Raw genomic sequence first — 17915 nt, forward strand, 5'->3', positions numbered from 1 at the left:
CTCTGACCTGACTTTATTGGGCTCCTGAACAATGGGATCAGCCATTACAGTGAGATGCTCGATCACTTGATCGCTCCTCTGATCCTCCAATAGAAGGAGGTCACTCATCGGAGTGCTGTCTTTTAGATTGGCTCGTTAGCTCGTCATCACTGGGGTCCTTATTTCAGGTGTGCTTTTCAACTTGTTGCTTTAGTTTCAAACAGTATTCTATGGGAGATTTCCACAGCCCCATAACTCTGCATTACAGAGAGGGCGACTGTAGCAGATACACATGCTGCAATACCATACCTTTGAATGCAGAGTGGCAGCATTGTTTCTGTTGCATCAGGCCCATCATGCACCTCTCTCCTAGAACTGAGGAGCTGCGTGAATGTCATGTCAGCCTGGGGTTTAAGCCTTGTTGCCCTTCCCCTCTGATCTCCCCTCCTCCATCGCCTCGGTCCCACTCAACAGAGATATTTCTGCCTGCTCTGTCTCTCCTTCGGGCCCTTTCAGCTCCCTCCAGAGGAATGAGCTCTTATTATGTGCATCGGAAATGAGTGGGATGTTTCAGAGTCTCAGATGAGATGGCTGCTTCTTTTCTCAAGGCCTCCGCTTGTAAACCTGCATCGTGCATCGATCGCCATGGAATTTCTACTGCCGAGCTCATTAGGGCCGAGGATGCTCTTTTGAGCTTTTATCTTCTTTTTTTATTTTTTCTTCTTTATGTTTTGCTTACTCTACCTCTTAACTGTTAACTGCTATCTCTCACTCTCTCTTTCCCTCTCTACTATTCTCTCTCTCTCATTTGCTTCCCTAACCTCTGCCTCCCCTTCTATCTCTCATCCTCACCCTTTCTCTCTCTCCCTGTCTCTCTCCCTGTCTCTCTCCCTGTCTCTCTCCCTGTCTTTCTGCCTGTCTCTCTCCCTGTCTTTTTCCCTGTCTCTCTCCCTGACTCTCTCCCTGTCTCTCTCCCTGTCTCTCTCCCTGACTCTCTCCCTGACTCTCTCCCTGTCTCTCTTTCTGTTTCTCTCCTTGACTCTCTCCCTGACTCTCTCCCTGTCTCTCTCCCTGTCTCTCTTTCTAACTCACTCCCTGTCTCTCTCCCTGACTCTCTCCCTGTCTATCTTTTTGTCTCTCTCCGTGACTCTCTTTCTGTCTCTCTCCCTGTCTCTCTCCCTGACTCTCTCCCTGTCTCTCTTTCTGTCTCTCTCCCTGACTCTCTCCCTGTCTCTCTCCCTGACTCTCTCACTGACTCTCTCCCTGTCTCTCTTTCTGTTTCTCTCCTTGTCTCTCTCCCTGTCTCTCTTTCTAACTCACTCCCTGTCTCTCTCCCTGTCTCTCTCCCTGACTCTCTCCCTGACTCTTTCCCTGTCTCTCTTTTTGTCTCTCTCCCTGACTCTCTTTCTGTCTCTCTCCCTGACTCTCTTTCTGTCCTCTATCTCTACCTTTCCCTGTCCTAATCTTGCTCTCTCTACCATTCCCTGTTCTTCTCTCTCTCTCTACCTTTCCCTGTCCTCTCTCTCTCTACCATTCCCTGTTCTTCTCTCTCTCTCTCTACCTTTCCCTGTTCTTCTCTCTCTCTCTCTACCTTTCCCTGTTCTTCTCTCTGTCTCTCTCTACCTTTCCCTGTCCTTCTCTCTCTCTGCCTTTCCCTGTCCTCTCTCTCTCTCTCTGCCTTTCCCTGTCCTTCTCTCTCTCTGCCTTTCCCTGTCTTCTCTCTCTCTCTCTACCTTTCCCTGTTCTTCTCTCTCTCTCTACCTTTCCCTGTCCTCTCTTTCTGCCTTTCCATGTCCTGCTCTCTCTCTACCTTTCCCTGTTCTTCTCTCTCTCTCTCTACATTTCCCTGTCCTCTCTCTCTCCCTCTCTCTACCATTCCCTGTCCTCTCTCTCTCTACATTTCCCTGACCTCTCACTCTCTACCTTTCCCTGTCCTTCTCTCTCTCTCTATCATTCCCTGTCCTTCTCTCTCTCTCTACCTTTCCCTGTCCTCTCTCTCTCTACCTTCCCCTGTCCTCTCACTCTCTACCTTTCCCTGTCCCTCTCTCTCTCTCTATCATTCCCTGTCCTTCTCTCTCTCTCTACCTTTCCCTGTCCTCTCTCTCTCTCTACCATTCCCTGTCCTTCTCTCTCTCTACCTTTCCCTGTCCTTCTCTCTCTCTACCTTTCCCTGTCCTGCTCTCTCTCTCTACCTTTCCCTGTCCTGCTCTCTCGCTCTACCTTTCCCTGTCCTTCTCTCTCTCTCACCATTCCCTGTTCTTCTGTCTCTCTACCTTTCCCTGTCCTTCTCTCTCTCTACCTTTCCCTGTCCTTCTCTCTCTCTCTACCATTCCCTGTCCTTCTCTCTCTCTACCTTTCCCTGTCCTTCTCTCTCTCTACCTTTCCCTGTCCTGCTCTCTCTCTCTACCTTTCCATGTTCCTCTCTCTCTACCTTTCCCTGTTCTTCTGTCTCTCTCTCTACCATTCCCTGTCCTTCTCTCTCTCTCTACCATTCCCTGTCCTTCTCGCTCTCTACCATTCCCTGTCCTTCTCTCTCTCTCTACCATTCCCTGTTCTTCTCTCTCTCTCTATCTACCTTTCCCTGTTCTTCTCTCTCTCTCTACCTTTCCCTGTCATTCTCTCACCCCTCTTTTCTCTTCTCTGTCTGCCACACCCTCCTTCCCTTGTGAGTAAGTGGTTGTCAGTAAGACTCAGTGGGAGCGGATCAGTCTCGTCAGCTGAAGAGACTCATTACATGTCTGGTTCTCCTGGCCAACAGTCCCTTGGTACACAATAAGTGCATTGTGCTGAAGGTTAACGTGGCTTTAGTTCCCTCCAATATTATTTCTGGAATAAGCACATCTCTCAGGGCCTTTTCTATGGCCAATCAATGCTGTCTTTAGGCCCCCAGTGACCTGTGAAACACTGAGGATATGCTTTAATGTGGCCTTTCCCACTGCACAGTGCACAGTATAATGCTTTGGTAGTCATATTTCTATGCCTGAAATGGACCCCATACTGTATAATAGTGCTATTAAGCAGCACCTGCTAGTGTAACATGTTGTTTTCAGAGGGAATTAAACAGTGAAATAGGTTTAGGGATGTGTTGTTTTCAACATACACAATTTACACTCTGCAACATTGTTTTTAAAAGAAAGGCACATTTTCCGTCCATTAAAATAACATCAACTTGATCAGAAATCAGATCAGATTTTTTATGGAATATCTACATAGGCGTACAGAGGCCCATTATCAGCAACCATCACTCCTGTGTTCCAATGGTACGTTGTGTTAGCTAATCCATGTTTATCATTTGAAAAGACTAATTGATCATTAGAAAACCCTTTTGCAATTATGTTAGCACAGCTGACAAATGTTGTCTGATTAAAGAAGCAATAAAACTGGCCTTCTTTAGACTAGTTGAGTATCTGGAGCATCAGCATTTGTGGGGTTGATTACAGGCTCAAAATGGCCAGAAACAAACAACAACTCTTCTGAAACTCATCAGTCTATTCTTGTTCTGAGAAATGAAGGCTATTCCATGCAAGAAATTGCCAAGAAACTGAATATCTCGTACAACGCTGTTTACTACTCCCTTCACAGAACAGCGCAAACTGGCTCTAACCAGAATAGAAAGAGGAGTGGGAGGCCCCGGTGCACAACTGAGCAAGAGGACAAGTACATTAGAGTGTCTAGTTTGAGAAACAGACACGTCACAAGTCCTCAACTGGCAGTTTCATTAAATGGTACCCGCAAAACACCAGTCTCAACGTCAACAGTGAAGAGGTGACTCCGGAATGCTGGCAGTTTTCAGCTGTGGTAACATAATTGCAAAAGGCTTTTCTAATGATTAATTCGCCTTTTCAAATGATAAACCTGGATTAGCTAACACAATGTGCCATTGGAATACAGGAGTGATGGTTGCTGATAATGGTCCTCTGCACGCCTATGTAGATATTTCATATAAAATCTGCTGCTTCCAGCTGGAATAGTCATTTACAACATTAACAATATCTACAATGTATTTCTGATCAATTTGATGTTATTTTAATGGACAAAAAATGTGTTTTTCTTTCAAAAACAAGGACATTTCTAAGTGACCCCAAACTTTTGAACGATAGTGTACATCTGTGATGATGTATCATTGACATAGATACAATTGAAGTTTACATACACCTTAGCCAAATACATTTAAACTCAGTTTTTCACAATTCCTGACATTTAATCCTAGTTAAAATGTTCTGTCTTAGGTCAGTTAGGATCACCACTTTATTTTAAGAATGTGTAATGTCAGAATAATCATAAAGATAATTATTTATTTCAGCTTTTATTTCTTTCACCACATTCCCAGTGGGTCAGAAGTTTACATACACTCAATTAGTATTTGGTAGCAATGCCTTTAAATTCTTTAACTTGGGGCAAACGTTTCGGGTAGCCTTCCACAAGCTTCCCACAATAAGTTGGGTGAATTTTGGCCCATTCCTCCTGACAGAGCTGGTGTAACTGAGTCAGGTTTGTAAGCCTCCTTGCTCGCACACCTTTTTCAGTTCTGCCCACAAATGTTCTATAGGATTGAGGTCAGGGCTTTGTGATGACCACTCCAATACCTTGATTTTGTGGTCCCTTAAGGCATTTTGCCACAACTTTGGAAGTATGCTTGGGGTCATTGTTCATTTGGAAGACCCATTTGCGACCAAGCTTTAACTTCCTGACTGATGTCTTGTGATGTTGCTTCAATATATCCACATAATTGTCCTACCTCATGATGCCATCTATTTTGTGAAGTGCACCAGTCCCTCCTGCAGCAAAGCACCCCCACAACATGATGCTGCCACCCCCGTGCTTCACGGTTGGGATTGTGTTCTTCGGCTTGCAAGACTCCTCCTTTCTCCTCCAAACATAATGATGGTCATTATGGCCAAACAGTCATATTTTTGTTTCATCAGACCAGAGGACATTTCTCCAAAAAGTAGGTTCTTTGTCCCCATGTGCAGTTGCAAACCATAGTCTGGATTTTTTATGGCGGTTTCGGAGCAGTGGCTTCTACCTTGCTGAGCGGCCTTTCAGGTTATGTCGATATAGGACTCGTTTTACTGTGGATATAGATACTTTTGTACCTGTTTCCTCCAGCATCTTCACAAGATCCTTTGCTGTTGTTCTGGGATTGATTTGAACTTTTCGCCACAAAGTACATTCATCTCTAGGTGACAGAACGCGTCTCCTTCCTGAGTGGTATGACGGCTGCGTGGTCCCATGGTGTATAAACTTGCGTACTATTGTTTGTACAGATGAAAGTGGTACCTTCAGGAGTTTGGAAACTGGATGAACCAGACTTCTGAAGGTCTACAATTATTTTTTCTGAGGTCTTGGCTGATTTCTTTTGATTTTCCCATGATGTCAAGTAAAGAGGCACTGAGTTTGAAGGTAGGCCTTGAAATACATCCACAGTTACACCACCAATTGACTCAAATGTTGTCAATTAGCCTATCAGAAGCTTCTAAAGCCATCAATTTTCCAAGCTGTTTAAAGGCACAGTCGACTTAGTGTATGTAAACTTCTGACCCACTGGAATTGTGATACAGTGAATTATAAGTCAAATAATCTGTAAACAATTGCTGCAAAAAGTACTTGTCATGCACAAAGTAGATGTCCAAAATCCCCAGGAAAACTGTTATCCTATGGTTCTATTCTGCCTTAAAGAGAAACAAGAGGTTATTATGTAGATGGGTTTTTCAGTATTCTCCTCCACTGAACCCTGGCTGTTTTGTTTTCCACTGATCAACCCACAGCTTGCTTGAAGAGGGAAATAATTTGGCACATTTTGACACATTATCTGAGATCATTATCCATTTCCTCCCAACAAGCTCTGTGATCCTGGGAAGTGCCCCAGAGGAGTCTGGGATTGGCTGCGCTTGCTGGGCTAAATTAATCTAGCTCCCCGGGCCCCACGGGTGCTCAGGTCCGTCCGTTCGCCCCAGATGCTGCTCCGTTTAGCTTAGCTCAGTGACGAGCCCAGAAGAGCATCACATGTCCTGGGTATAGCATGCCAAACCAATCCATGTGACAGTGTTTTCCCCCAGTTTGACTGGGGCCCAGGGAGAAGATGTGACACTTTGGGGATGGCAAGGTGTCCCTGTCCCCTTCTCGCCTGCTCCTGTCCTGTCCCAGTGCAGTTGCTCACACAGCTGTGGCTGGCAGATGTTCGGGGGTCACTGGGGAGAAGTCCCTGGTGGTTGATCCATGCTGAGCCCCTCCCAATGGGCTTCAGGCAGGCTTGAGTCATGGCCTCACTCACTTTGGTTTCAGTGGAAGTTGGAGCAACTTATGAATATTCATAGCTATACCTTATAAATCACGAGTCACTCATAAACACTCATTAACACTAACCAAAACCCTTGTCAAAAAGTGAATGTTGTGTTGTTAGAAGGACAGTATAGGACCAGAACTGTTCTATTGGTCTCCTGACTCACACCTGCAGGAGGGAAAGTAGCCCAGTCACACATCACATTGTCACATGGCTGATTAGACGCCTGTCATTCACTATCAGACAACATTAAAAACGGTTATTTTCCTGTGATGAGGCACTTCTGGAAGCTATCAGTGTTTGAAAAAGGATTGCGAGAGGAAGAAAGAGAGAAAGAATGAAAGCCTAAAGGAGAACAAAGGCCTGGGTATGGGCTAGCAAATGCAGGAATAAATCATCTGTTAAAATTCATTAGCCAAGCCTCTCTGAGCATAAAATGACAAGACATTAAATATGTATTATTTATGAAATGCCGCTGTCTTTGAAAAGGGGGTCTAGTGCTGTTAATTAGTCACCCATTCAGTCAGAAAATACTATTTCAAATGGAAAGTGAAAGCTAGTCTCGGCAGCCCAGAAAGCGGCAGTTTTTTATTTTTAAAATGGCATCGATGGAAATAAAGTAGCTAATTACAGTTGCTGTGAAATTCAAAGCTAATTTGGAAAGCCGTATGACAGGTATATTGACGTCCTCTGCGGTGTGATGTGTGCTTATAGCCACCAAGGAATTCAGAGGGGGCAGGTGAGAGGTAGGGATGATTAGGAGCAAACATTGCTCTAGGTCTGTGCGTGTGTGTGTGCCAGTGTCAGCGTGTGTGTGTGTGCGCACGTCTGTGACGGAGTGTGTGTGTATTAATGTGTGTGTGAGTGTTTGTGTGTATTTTGGGGAATTCAGTGTCAGGATAATCACAGACTTGTGCACTCTTAAACACTTTCGTCCTCTCTCTAAAGTGGTTGAGGAAATATCCCCTACATTTACCATGAACATGATAGGCTTCTTTGTCTGTTTTCTTCAAAGAGATGAGTAAAGTAGCAAGTTTCAAGGCAGTGGTTTAGAATCGCTCCTTAGAGGCAGTCATCTGGCAAAGTGGAAATGAGACAGGAGCATATATCTACTTGAAGAAAGCCACCCTCATGATGGCAGTATGCTACGAGAGATGCAGCATCTCCAACCCTGGGCAGTAAGTTCTGAGCTGGCCGACGAGAGCTGCCCACTCCCACCCCAGCAGCCCCTGGCCAGTGGGAAAGAGGGAGAGAGAGAGGGAGAAGAGCGGGATAATTATCAGTATAAATGGAGCTCGGCGAACGATTCGCACTGCTGGGCCGCCTGATCTGGTCGCCAAGGCAACCTCAACCTGCTAATTTGTTTTGTAGATGAGTAATTACATCCAATTAGACCAGTGTGGGGAGAAAAAGAAAGTCCAAAGAAGGGGCCATTGTTCCAGTTAGATGGTGTGAATATTAATAATGGGATGGTCTCAGGCTCATAACAGATATGATCGGTGATGCTGCTGCAGCTGTGGGGGCCTGATGCCCAGCCTACCTGAGACATCACTCTACAGAGATGATGATCTATCGATGCGTGTGTGCGTGTCCCCTCCACTGACCCCATGTCCAGTTTAAACTCCTCAGTATAGGGTTCTAGGTAGTGGGTATAGGGTACTAGGTATCCCTGAGGTCGTGCACAGGTGTCTGAGCATCCACCTTTACCTAACAATGAAAGACCAAGGGAAGACGTATTACACTGGAGCACAAAGTGTCCTCCTCAGTTGAATAGTCACGTACTGTTATTGTAGAAGACTTTCAGTGCTGTGACTGTCTGTAAAGCATTGTTTTATGGCACTGTTTCTGTCCTCAGTCACCTCAATCAGAATGTACATTTTTATGTTCCACACTGGTGAGTACTGATAGCCACAATGCATTTATTATCTACAGACCAAAAACTGAGAAAGGGTCTAGGTAATGTGTGAATGCTCCTTGCATGTTAAAGTGGTCAGAGAGACATGCAGTATTGTGTTCTATTCTAAGAAAAAAAGTCATTGTGCGATATGATATTCCATCCTGGCTTATTATTATTCATTTGTCGTAGTTCCATTGATTGGACCAGATGTTCCTTTAATATAGAAATACAGTACTGTAGTTTATAATGAGCTTTACTCCAAAGCACCACAGGGATTGTATGCATACACACATATACAAGCCCCCGTCCATCCCCCAACAGAAGTGCGCTAGTGTAGAGAAATGGGAGAATTAGGCCCTCTCTAACAGCTTGGTAAAAAACATATGTCTGTTTGGATGATCAAAGGAAAGCCATTATTTCTACATCTTTGATGTTCAGCCACTTTTCGTCACTCTCGTTCTGTTTCTCACCTTCGCCCAAGTGAAAGTAGCTTAAATCATTTGTTTGCTCCGAAAAGAAAATTAGTTGGGGAAGATAATCAAGCTATTCTGCCTCTCCCAGATGGCAGCTTTGGTCCATAGAAGGGAGCGTTTTCAGTGAGCCTAATTTTATTCATATCCTCTCCCACTGGTGGCACTATCATTAGACGCAATCTACCTGAACAATAAAAGTAATTTTGCCTGGCTTTATTAGATAAGACCCTCCCGGCAGTGAGAGGCCTCATGCCAGCAGCTGAGGACTAATTGTCCGTGTCAGCGCAAACAAAGCCGCCATGTGTATTTGTTGTGTCTGTGGATGTCGTCTTTGTGTCCTGTCGTTCCCGCTATCCTGGAATTGGCGGAATTATGCAGATTGCAACAGGAAGCTGCCATTGTCGGGGGCCTGGCAGCCGGTACCATACGGATGTGGCACGGGTGGTGTGGCTGGGCCAGGGACAAAGCAGGGCCTCCCCCTCCCTCCCCTCCCTCAGCCTAGCACCTCTCAGCCGTTTAACTAATGGGGGAGATTGTGGCAAGGCCTTTGTAAAGGTCGCTGCTTGTTTGTTGTTAAAGATCTAATTAGGAAGAGGAGAGGAAGCAGAGGAAGCTTGTCTAATTAGAGATGAGCATGGGAAAACCACCTCGGAAACTCAAGGACGGACGGCTATTAGCGTGGATGTCACAAACGGATTAAACACAAGTGTCCCTAGTTTTCTCCTGGTGTCCTTAATGATTAAAGCTGGGCTGAATGCGTATCTCCCGTGAAAGTCGCCTGAAGGCGGCATTCCATAGCACAGGCAGAAGAAAGGAGGATGGTGGGCAGGGGTGAAGATAAGGAGGTGGAACACTCAGGAAATTTGGTCCCTTATCCTTTTTCCCCAGTCCCGGAAAAGAGCACATCCTTCAGAGAAAAGCAGTGACCCTGTGAAATGCCCTCGTCCATAATTCAACCTGGCCCGTCCTCCTCACAGAGTCCTCATTCCCGTGCTGCAGAGGGAGTGTCTCCCAGGTCGTTGGTGTGTGTAAGAGAACGTCCCTGCCTGGGAGTACTGGCTCTGTGGTTGGTGGCATGGCTGTGGTGTGGGGTACAGAGGAGGTGCAGCTGGATTTAATGTTACTGGAGCACGTGCAGAATGCTGAATGGCCACCCGTGTGACAGTCGGGCACAGACAGACAGACAGACAGACAGACAGACAGACAGACAGACAGACAGACAGACAGACAAAGACAGACAGCAGCCAGCCAGGCAGCCTCCAAAACTAAGATACAGAGATGGACTGAGGGTTGAGTGCAGATCACTGGTGACTCAGCACCTGTCCCTGGGTCCTGTCATATCCTCTCTATCACACTGAGAGGAGACAGCTCTGTCTGATACCACTGTAGTCATAACAGCTCCTTGACATTCTCTAATTTCTAGACTTGTTTGAAGTCGGAAGTTTACAGTTGAAGTCGGAAGTTTACATACACCTTAGCCAAATACATTTACTCACTTTTTCACAATCCCTGACATTTAATCCTAGTAAAAATGATCTGTCTTAGGTCAGTTATGATCACCACTTTATTTTAAGAATGTGAAATGTCAGAATAATCGTAGAGAAAATTATTTATTTCAGCTTTTATTTCTTTCATCACATTCCCAGTGGGTCAGAAGTGTACATACACTCAATTAGTATTTGATAGCATTGGCTTTAAATTGTTTAACTTGGGTCAAATGTTTTGGGTAGCCTTCCACAAGCTTCCCACAATAAGTTGGGTGAATTTTGGCCTATTCCTTCTGACAGAGCTGGTGTAACTGAGTCAGGTTTGTAGGCCTCCTTGCTCGCACACGCTTTTTGAGTTCTGCCCACAAATTTTCTATAGGATTGAGGTCAGGGCTTTGTGATGGCCACTCCAATACCCTGACTTTGTTGTCCTTAAGCCATTTTGCCACAACTTTGGAAGTATGCTTGGGGTCATTGTCCATTTGGATGACCCATTTGCGACCAAGCTTTAACTTCCTGACTGATGTCTTGGGATGTTGCTTCAGTATATCCACATAATTGTCCTACCTCATGATGCCATCTATTTTGTGAAGTGCACCAGTCCCTCCTGCAGCAAAGCACCCCCACAACATGATGCTGCCACCCCCGTGCTTCATGGTTGGGATGGTGTTCTTTGGCTTGCAAGCCTCCCCCTTTTTCCTCCAAACATAATGATGGTCATTATGGCCAAACAGTTCTATTTTTGTTTCATCAGACCAGAGGACATTTCTCCAAAAAGTACGATCTTTGTCCCAGTTGCAAACCATAGTCTGGCTTTTTTATGGCGGTTTTGGAGCAGTGGCTTCTTCCTTTCTGAGCGGCCTTTCAGGTTATGTCGATATAGGACTCGTTTTACTGTGGATATATATACGTTTGTACCTGTTTCCTCCAGCATCTTCTTAAGGTCCTTTGCTGTTGCTTTTCACCACAAAGTACGTTCATCTCTAGGAGACAAACACGTCTCCTTCCTGAGTGGTATGACGGCTGCGTGGTCCCATGGTGTTTATACTTGTGTACTATTGTTTGTACAGATGAACGTGGTACCATCAGGCATTTGGAAATTGCTCCCAAGGATGAACCAGACTTGTGGAGGTTATTTTTCTGAAGTCTTGGCTGATTTCTTTTGATTTTCCCATGATGTCAAGCAAAGAGGCACTGAGTTTGAAGGTAGGCCTTGAAATACATCCACAGGTACACCTCCAATTGACTCAAATGATGTCAATTAGCCTATCAGAAGCTTCTAAGGCCATGACATCATTTTCTGGAATTTTCCAAGCTGTTTAAAGGCACAGTTGACTTAGTGTATGTAAAACTGGAGGTGAAAGTACGGTTTTATCATTCTTTTTTATTCCTGCATCGACCCGTTAACTCATTCATTCCTTTATCTTCCCATTAATGTTGCCCTTCTCTGAGTTCTGAGTTGTCATCATTTTCCTAATTGGTAAAGACTGATCAGTTTTCTGTAGCAGTTGCTTAAGAGAGATGTAAAGGGGTTATTGCGTTATGGAGCTTTGTTCCACGTCTCAGGGTTTACTGTACATGACTGGAAGTCTGCCATTTTAGGAGCCCATTATTTAAGAAGTGGGAATGGAGCCCGAGTAGCGCGCAGTGAAACTGTGAGGCCCTAAAGCGCCGGCTAAGGAACACGCCTGGTGTTTAGATTCCATTTGGCAGCTGCTGACAAGCTCATTATGGCGGTCTAGGTGTGGCACGGCTTTGATCGCCTCTTCAGTTGGAGACTCATATAAAAAACAAGCACACAGCAGGGAGACCTGCCGTGAAAAGAGCCGCTGACGCCAATCTCAGCTTTTCCTTGAGTGGATTAACTCCCCATATTGAAGAGGTGCGAGAGGGAACAATTGCCTTTAATGGCTCTCTTTATAAGAGCAGCTTGTCTCAGATTAAGAGGACAAGCAGTAAATGTCAGCACGTCTTATTGCTGAATGACGATTTCTGAAGCGTTGATAATCCTCCATCTGTGTGGAATGAGGGCCACGTTTGAATGGCCCAATAAGTGTGGAGTGTTTTGGAGCCCTGCCTTTTGGTAATGGTCGGTAAACATGAATGTGTCTCTTTGTTATCCAACCCAAAGAAAATGTCACATGCATAGACCTCAATATGTAGTAGTAGTGGTTCAAAATCAGAGGCATGAAATTAATTATTGATTTGTACGCATTCTACATTTTCCTCCCGTTGAATGATGTGTTTACATCAGATATGTCCAGTAAGCATTGTAGTCGTCAAATTAAAGATGTATTGACCTGTGTTTTTAATGATTCTCCAATTTCATCCCTCTCTCTGAATTGCAGGACAATGTGAGGGAATCAGGTTAGATTGATTCATGTATAGGATTTAGAGACAGCCAGTCTACTACCTCAAAAAGCTCCTACTTCACTGTTTGTCTTATGATTGTTACTAGCCAGTTAACCATCCTATTATCTTAGACAGTCAACCATCCTATTATCTTAGACAGTCAAACATCCTATTATCTTAGACAGTCAACCATCCTATTATCTTAGACAGTCAAACATCCTATTATCTTAGACAGTCAACCATCCTATTATCTTAGACAGTCAACCATCCTATTATCTTAGACAGTCAACCATCCTATTCTCTTAGACAGTCAAACATCTTATTACCTTAGACAGTCAACCATCCTATTATCTTAGATAGTCAAACATCCTATTATCTTAGATAGTCAACCATCCTATTATCTTAGACAGTCAACCATCCTATTATCTTAGACAGTCAACCATCCTATTATCTTAGACAGTCAACCATCCTATTATCTTAGACAGTCAACCATCCTATTATCTTATTTAACACTCAACCGTCCTATTATCTTAGACAGTCAACAATCCTATTATCTTAGATAGTCAACCATCCTATTATCTTAGATAGTCAACCATCCTATTATCTTAGACAGTCAACCATCCTATTATCTTAGACAGTCAACCATCCTATTATCTTAGACAGTCAAACATCCTATTATCTTAGACAGTCAACCATCCTATTATCTTAGACAGTCAACCATCCTATTATCTTAGACAGTCAACCATCCTATTATCTTAGACAGTCAACCATCCTATTCTCTTAGACAGTCAAACATCTTATTACCTTAGACAGTCAACCATCCTATTATCTTAGATAGTCAACCATCCTATTATCTTAGATAGTCAACCATCCTATTATCTTAGACAGTCAACCATCCTATTATCTTAGACAGTCAACCATCATATTATCTTAGACAGTCAACCATCCTATTATCTTAGACAGTCAACCATCCTATTATCTTATTTAACACTCAACCGTCCTATTATCTTAGACAGTCAACAATCCTATTATCTTAGATAGTCAACCATCCTATTATCTTAGATAGTCAACCATCCTATTATCTTAGACAGTCAACCATCCTATTATCTTAGACAGTCAACCATCCTATTATCTTAGACAGTCAAACATCCTATTATCTTATTTAACACTCAACCGTCCTATTATCTTAGATAGTCAACCATCCTATTATCTTAGACAATCAACCATCCTATTATCTTATTTAACACTCAACCGTCCTATTATCTTAGATAGTCAACCATCCTATTATCTTAGACAATCAACCATCCTATTATCTTGTTTAACACTCAACCGTCCTATTATCTTAAACAGTCAACCATCCTATTATCTTAGACAGTCAACCATCCTATTATCTTAGACAGTCAACCATCCTATTATCTTAGATAGTCAACCATCCTATTATCTTAGACAGTCACCCATCCTATTATCTTAGACAGTCAAACATCCTATTATCTTATTTAACACTCAACCGTCCTATTATCTTAGATAGTCAACCATCCTATTATCTTAGACAATCAACCATCCTATTATCTTATTTAACACTCAACCGTCCTATTATCTTAGACAGTCAACAATCCTATTATCTTAGATAGTCAACCCTCCTATTATCTTAGATAGTCAACCATCCTATTATCTTAGACAGTCAACCATCCTATTATCTTAGACAGTCAACCATCCTATTATCTTAGACAGTCAACCATCCTATTATCTTAGACAGTCAACCATCCTATTATCTTAGGTAGTCAACCATCCTATTATCTTAGACAGTCACCCATCCTATTATCTTAGACAGTCAAACATCCTATTATCTTATTTAACACTCAACTGTCCTATTATCTTAGATAGTCAACCATCCTATTATCTTAGACAATCAACCATCCTATTATCTTATTTAACACTCAACCGTCCTATTATCTTAGACAGTCAACCATCCTATTATCTTAGACAGTCAACCATCCTATTATCTTAGACAGTCAACCATCCTATTATCTTAGGTAGTCAACCATCCTATTATCTTAGACAGTCACCCATCCTATTATCTTAGACAGTCAAACATCCTATTATCTTATTTAACACTCAACCGTCCTATTATCTTAGATAGTCAACCCTCCTATTATCTTAGATAGTCAACCATCCTATTATCTTAGACAGTCAACCATCCTATTATCTTAGACAGTCAACCATCCTATTATCTTAGACAGTCAACCATCCTATTATCTTAGACAGTCAACCATCCTATTATCTTAGGTAGTCAACCATCCTATTATCTTAGACAGTCACCCATCCTATTATCTTAGACAGTCAAACATCCTATTATCTTATTTAACACTCAACCGTCCTATTATCTTAGATAGTCAACCATCCTATTATCTTAGACAATCAACCATCCTATTATCTTATTTAACACTCAACCGTCCTATTATCTTAGACAGTCAACAATCCTATTATCTTAGACAGTCAAACATCCTATTATCTTAGACAGTCAACCATGTAATTCCACTAAATGGGTTGGGTTCCCTATAGAGGGATGATGCGTTACCCTGGTTCCGACAGACTCCTACACCTCAGACACTCAGACTGGCAGCAGGATCTGCTGGGGAGGGAGAGCAGGGAGAGGACACAATGTATCTCAGCCAAATTAACCCCTCATAAGTAGTCACACACCAACCACCATGCCATGCTTATGAGTCTGGACATTGACTACTGTGAAACAAACGTTTTCCACAATGATGGAGTCCCTTCCCCTCCCCCTCCCCAACCTATACTGTACCTCTCAGGCTTTCACGATTACGGGTTTTACTCTGCGCCCAGTGACCAGAGGGGGGCGCCCTGCTCCTTTGCGGACTATGGCTCCCTGGGGCCCCAGGCGGCTCAGATGCTGCACAGTGAGCATGCCACCTCCGCCTGCAACTCCCCCCTCCAGCACCTGCACAGCCCGGATCAGTTTAAGAGCCCAGGTTTGTATGTGCATCTCTCTCATCCACCGTCTGGACTGTTCAGTTTGACTCATGAAGTTTCCTCCATACAGATGATCTATGCAGTTTTTTGGTTGACATTTTTTTTGTTGGTCTTTGATGAGGAAATAAATAAATGCGATAAGGATGAACGTCTTGCCAGCAATGCATTGCATGTTTATTCCTTCTTTTTCATTTTCAATGTAACTTTTTCTGTTTATTTGTGAAGTTTGTTCCATGCCCCTGCTTGCTCCAAGGGGAGTATGTTTTCCTCCATACACAGAGCATGGGAGGTAGGGGACTGGACTACAATGTCCTCTGTGAGAAAGCTCTCATTTACTTTTCTTATGTCCCCATCCACCCAATTCAACCACCTGGACATTTGAACCTTTTCGATTTCAACATTTGAATGAGAGTGAAAGACTGACTGACTGGGAGAGTGAAAGGGTTAGTCAGTGAAGGGTTAGTCAGTGAAGGGTTAGCCAGTGAAGGGTTAGCCAGTGAAGGGTTAGCCAGTGAAAGGGTTAGCCAGTGAAGGGTTAGCCAGTGAAGGGTTAGCCAGTGAAGGGTTAGCCAGTGAAAGGGTTAGCCAGTGAAAGGGTTAGTCAGTGAAATGGTTAGTCAGTGAAGGGTTAGTCAGTGAATGGGTTAGTCAGTGAAGGGTTAGCCAGTGAAGGGTTAGCCAGTGAAAGGGTTAGCCAGTGAAGGGTTAGCCAGTGAAGGGTGAGCCAGTGAAAGGGTTAGCCAGTGAAAGGGTTAGTCAGTGAAATGGTTAGTCAGTGAAGGGTTAGTCAGTGAATGGGTTAGCCAGTGAAGGGTTAGCCAGTGAAAGGGTTAGCCAGTGAAGGGTTAGTCAGTGAAGGGTTAGTCAGTGAATGGGTTAGTCAGTGAAGGGTTAGCCAGTGAAGGGTTAGCCAGTGAAAGGGTTAGCCAGTGAAGGGTTAGCCAGTGAAGGGTGAGCCAGTGAAAGGGTTAGCCAGGGAAAGGGTTAGTCAGTGAAATGGTTAGTCAGTGAAGGGTTAGTCAGTGAATGGGTTAGCCAGTGAAGGGTTAGCCAGTGAAAGGGTTAGCCAGTGAAGGGTTAGCCAGTGAAGGGTTAGCCAGTGAAAGGGTTAGCCAGTGAAAGGGTTAGCCAGTGAAATGGTTAGTCAGTGAAATTGTTAGTCAGTGAAGGGTTAGTCAGTGAATGGGTTAGTCAGTGAAGGGTTAGCCAGTGAAGGGTTAGACAGTGAAATGGTTAGTCAGTGAAAGGGTTAGTCAGTGAAAGGGTTAGTCAGTGAAAGGGTTAGTCAGTGAAATTGTTAGTCAGTGAAATGGTTAGTCAGTGAAAGGGTTAGTCAGTGAAATGGTTAGTCAGTGAAAGGGTTAGTCAGTGAAATGGTTAGTCAGTGAAAGGGTTAGTCAGTGAAATGGTTAGTCAGTGAAAGGGTTAGTCAGTGAAGGGGTTAGTCAGTGAAAGGGTTAGTCAATGAAGGGGTATCCAGTGAAAGGGTTAGTCAGTGAAAGGGTTAGCCAGTGAAAGGGTTAGCCAGTGAAAGGGTTAGTCAGTGAAAGGGTTAGTCAGTGAAAGGGTTAGTCAGTGAAAGGGTTTGTCAGTGAAATCGTTAGTCAGTGAAATAGTTAGTCAGTGAAATGGTTAGTCAGTGAAAGGGTTAGTCAGTGAAAGGGTTAGTCAGTGAAATGGTTAGTCAGTGAAAGGGTTAGTCAGTGAAAGGGTTAGTCAGTGAAAGGGTTAGTCGGTGAAAGGGTTAGTCGGTGAAAGGGTATCCAGTGAAAGGGTTAGCCAGTGAAAGGGTTAGCCAGTGAAAAGGTTAGTCAGTGAAAGGGTTAGTCAGTGTAAGGGTTAGTCAGTGAAAGGGTTTGTCAGTGAAATTGTTAGTCAGTGAAATGGTTAGTCAGTGAAAGGGTTAGTCAGTGAAATGGTTAGTCAGTGAAAGGGTTAGTCAGTGAAATGGTTAGTCAGTGAAACGGTTAGTCAGTGAAAGGGTTAGTCAGTGAAATGGTTAGTCAGTGAAAGGGTTAGTCAGTGAAAGGGTTAGTCAGTGAAAGGGTTAGTCGGTGAAAGGGTTAGTCAGTGAAGGGGTATCCAGTGAAAGGGTTAGCCAGTGAAAGGGTTAGCCAGTGAAAGGGTTAGTCAGTGAAAGGGTTAGTCAGTGAAAGGGTTTGTCAGTGAAATTGTTAGTCAGTGAAATGGTTAGTCAGTGAAAGGGTTAGTCAGTGAAATGGTTAGTCAGTGAAAGGGTTAGTCAGTGAAAGGGTTAGTCAATGAAAGGGTTAGTCAGTGAAAGGGTTAGTCAGTGAAGGGGTATCCAGTGAAAGGGTTAGCCAGTGAAAGGGTTAGCCAGTGAAAAGGTTAGTCAGTGAAAGGGTTAGTCAGTGAAAGGGTTTGTCAGTGAAATCGTTAGTCAGTGAAATAGTTAGTCAGTGAAATGGTTAGTCAGTGAAAGGGTT

General features: G+C 43.7%; 1 protein-coding gene across 24 annotated transcripts in view; it reads left to right on the forward strand.

Moving 5' to 3' along the window:
- Nucleotides 1–17915, forward strand: part of LOC109892571 (RNA-binding protein Musashi homolog 2) — a 381702-nt gene that overhangs the window by 346173 nt on the left and 17614 nt on the right. For 16 of the 24 annotated variants that reach the window (XR_004210228.1, XR_004210227.1, XR_004210229.1 and 13 more), the window contains exon 12: nucleotides 15288–15467. The exons of the other annotated variants lie outside the window; for them this stretch is intronic. Coding sequence is in view for 11 of the 16 variants with exons in the window: in XM_031826490.1 (XP_031682350.1) it covers nucleotides 15288–15467 (180 nt within the window). In the remaining 5 variants the exon portion in view is untranslated. The remainder of the gene's footprint in view (nucleotides 1–15287; nucleotides 15468–17915) is intronic. 24 annotated transcript variants of the gene reach the window in all.

The sequence above is a fragment of the Oncorhynchus kisutch genome, linkage group LG6, assembly GCF_002021735.2.
Source record: "Oncorhynchus kisutch isolate 150728-3 linkage group LG6, Okis_V2, whole genome shotgun sequence".
Classification (NCBI taxonomy): domain Eukaryota; kingdom Metazoa; phylum Chordata; class Actinopteri; order Salmoniformes; family Salmonidae; genus Oncorhynchus; species Oncorhynchus kisutch.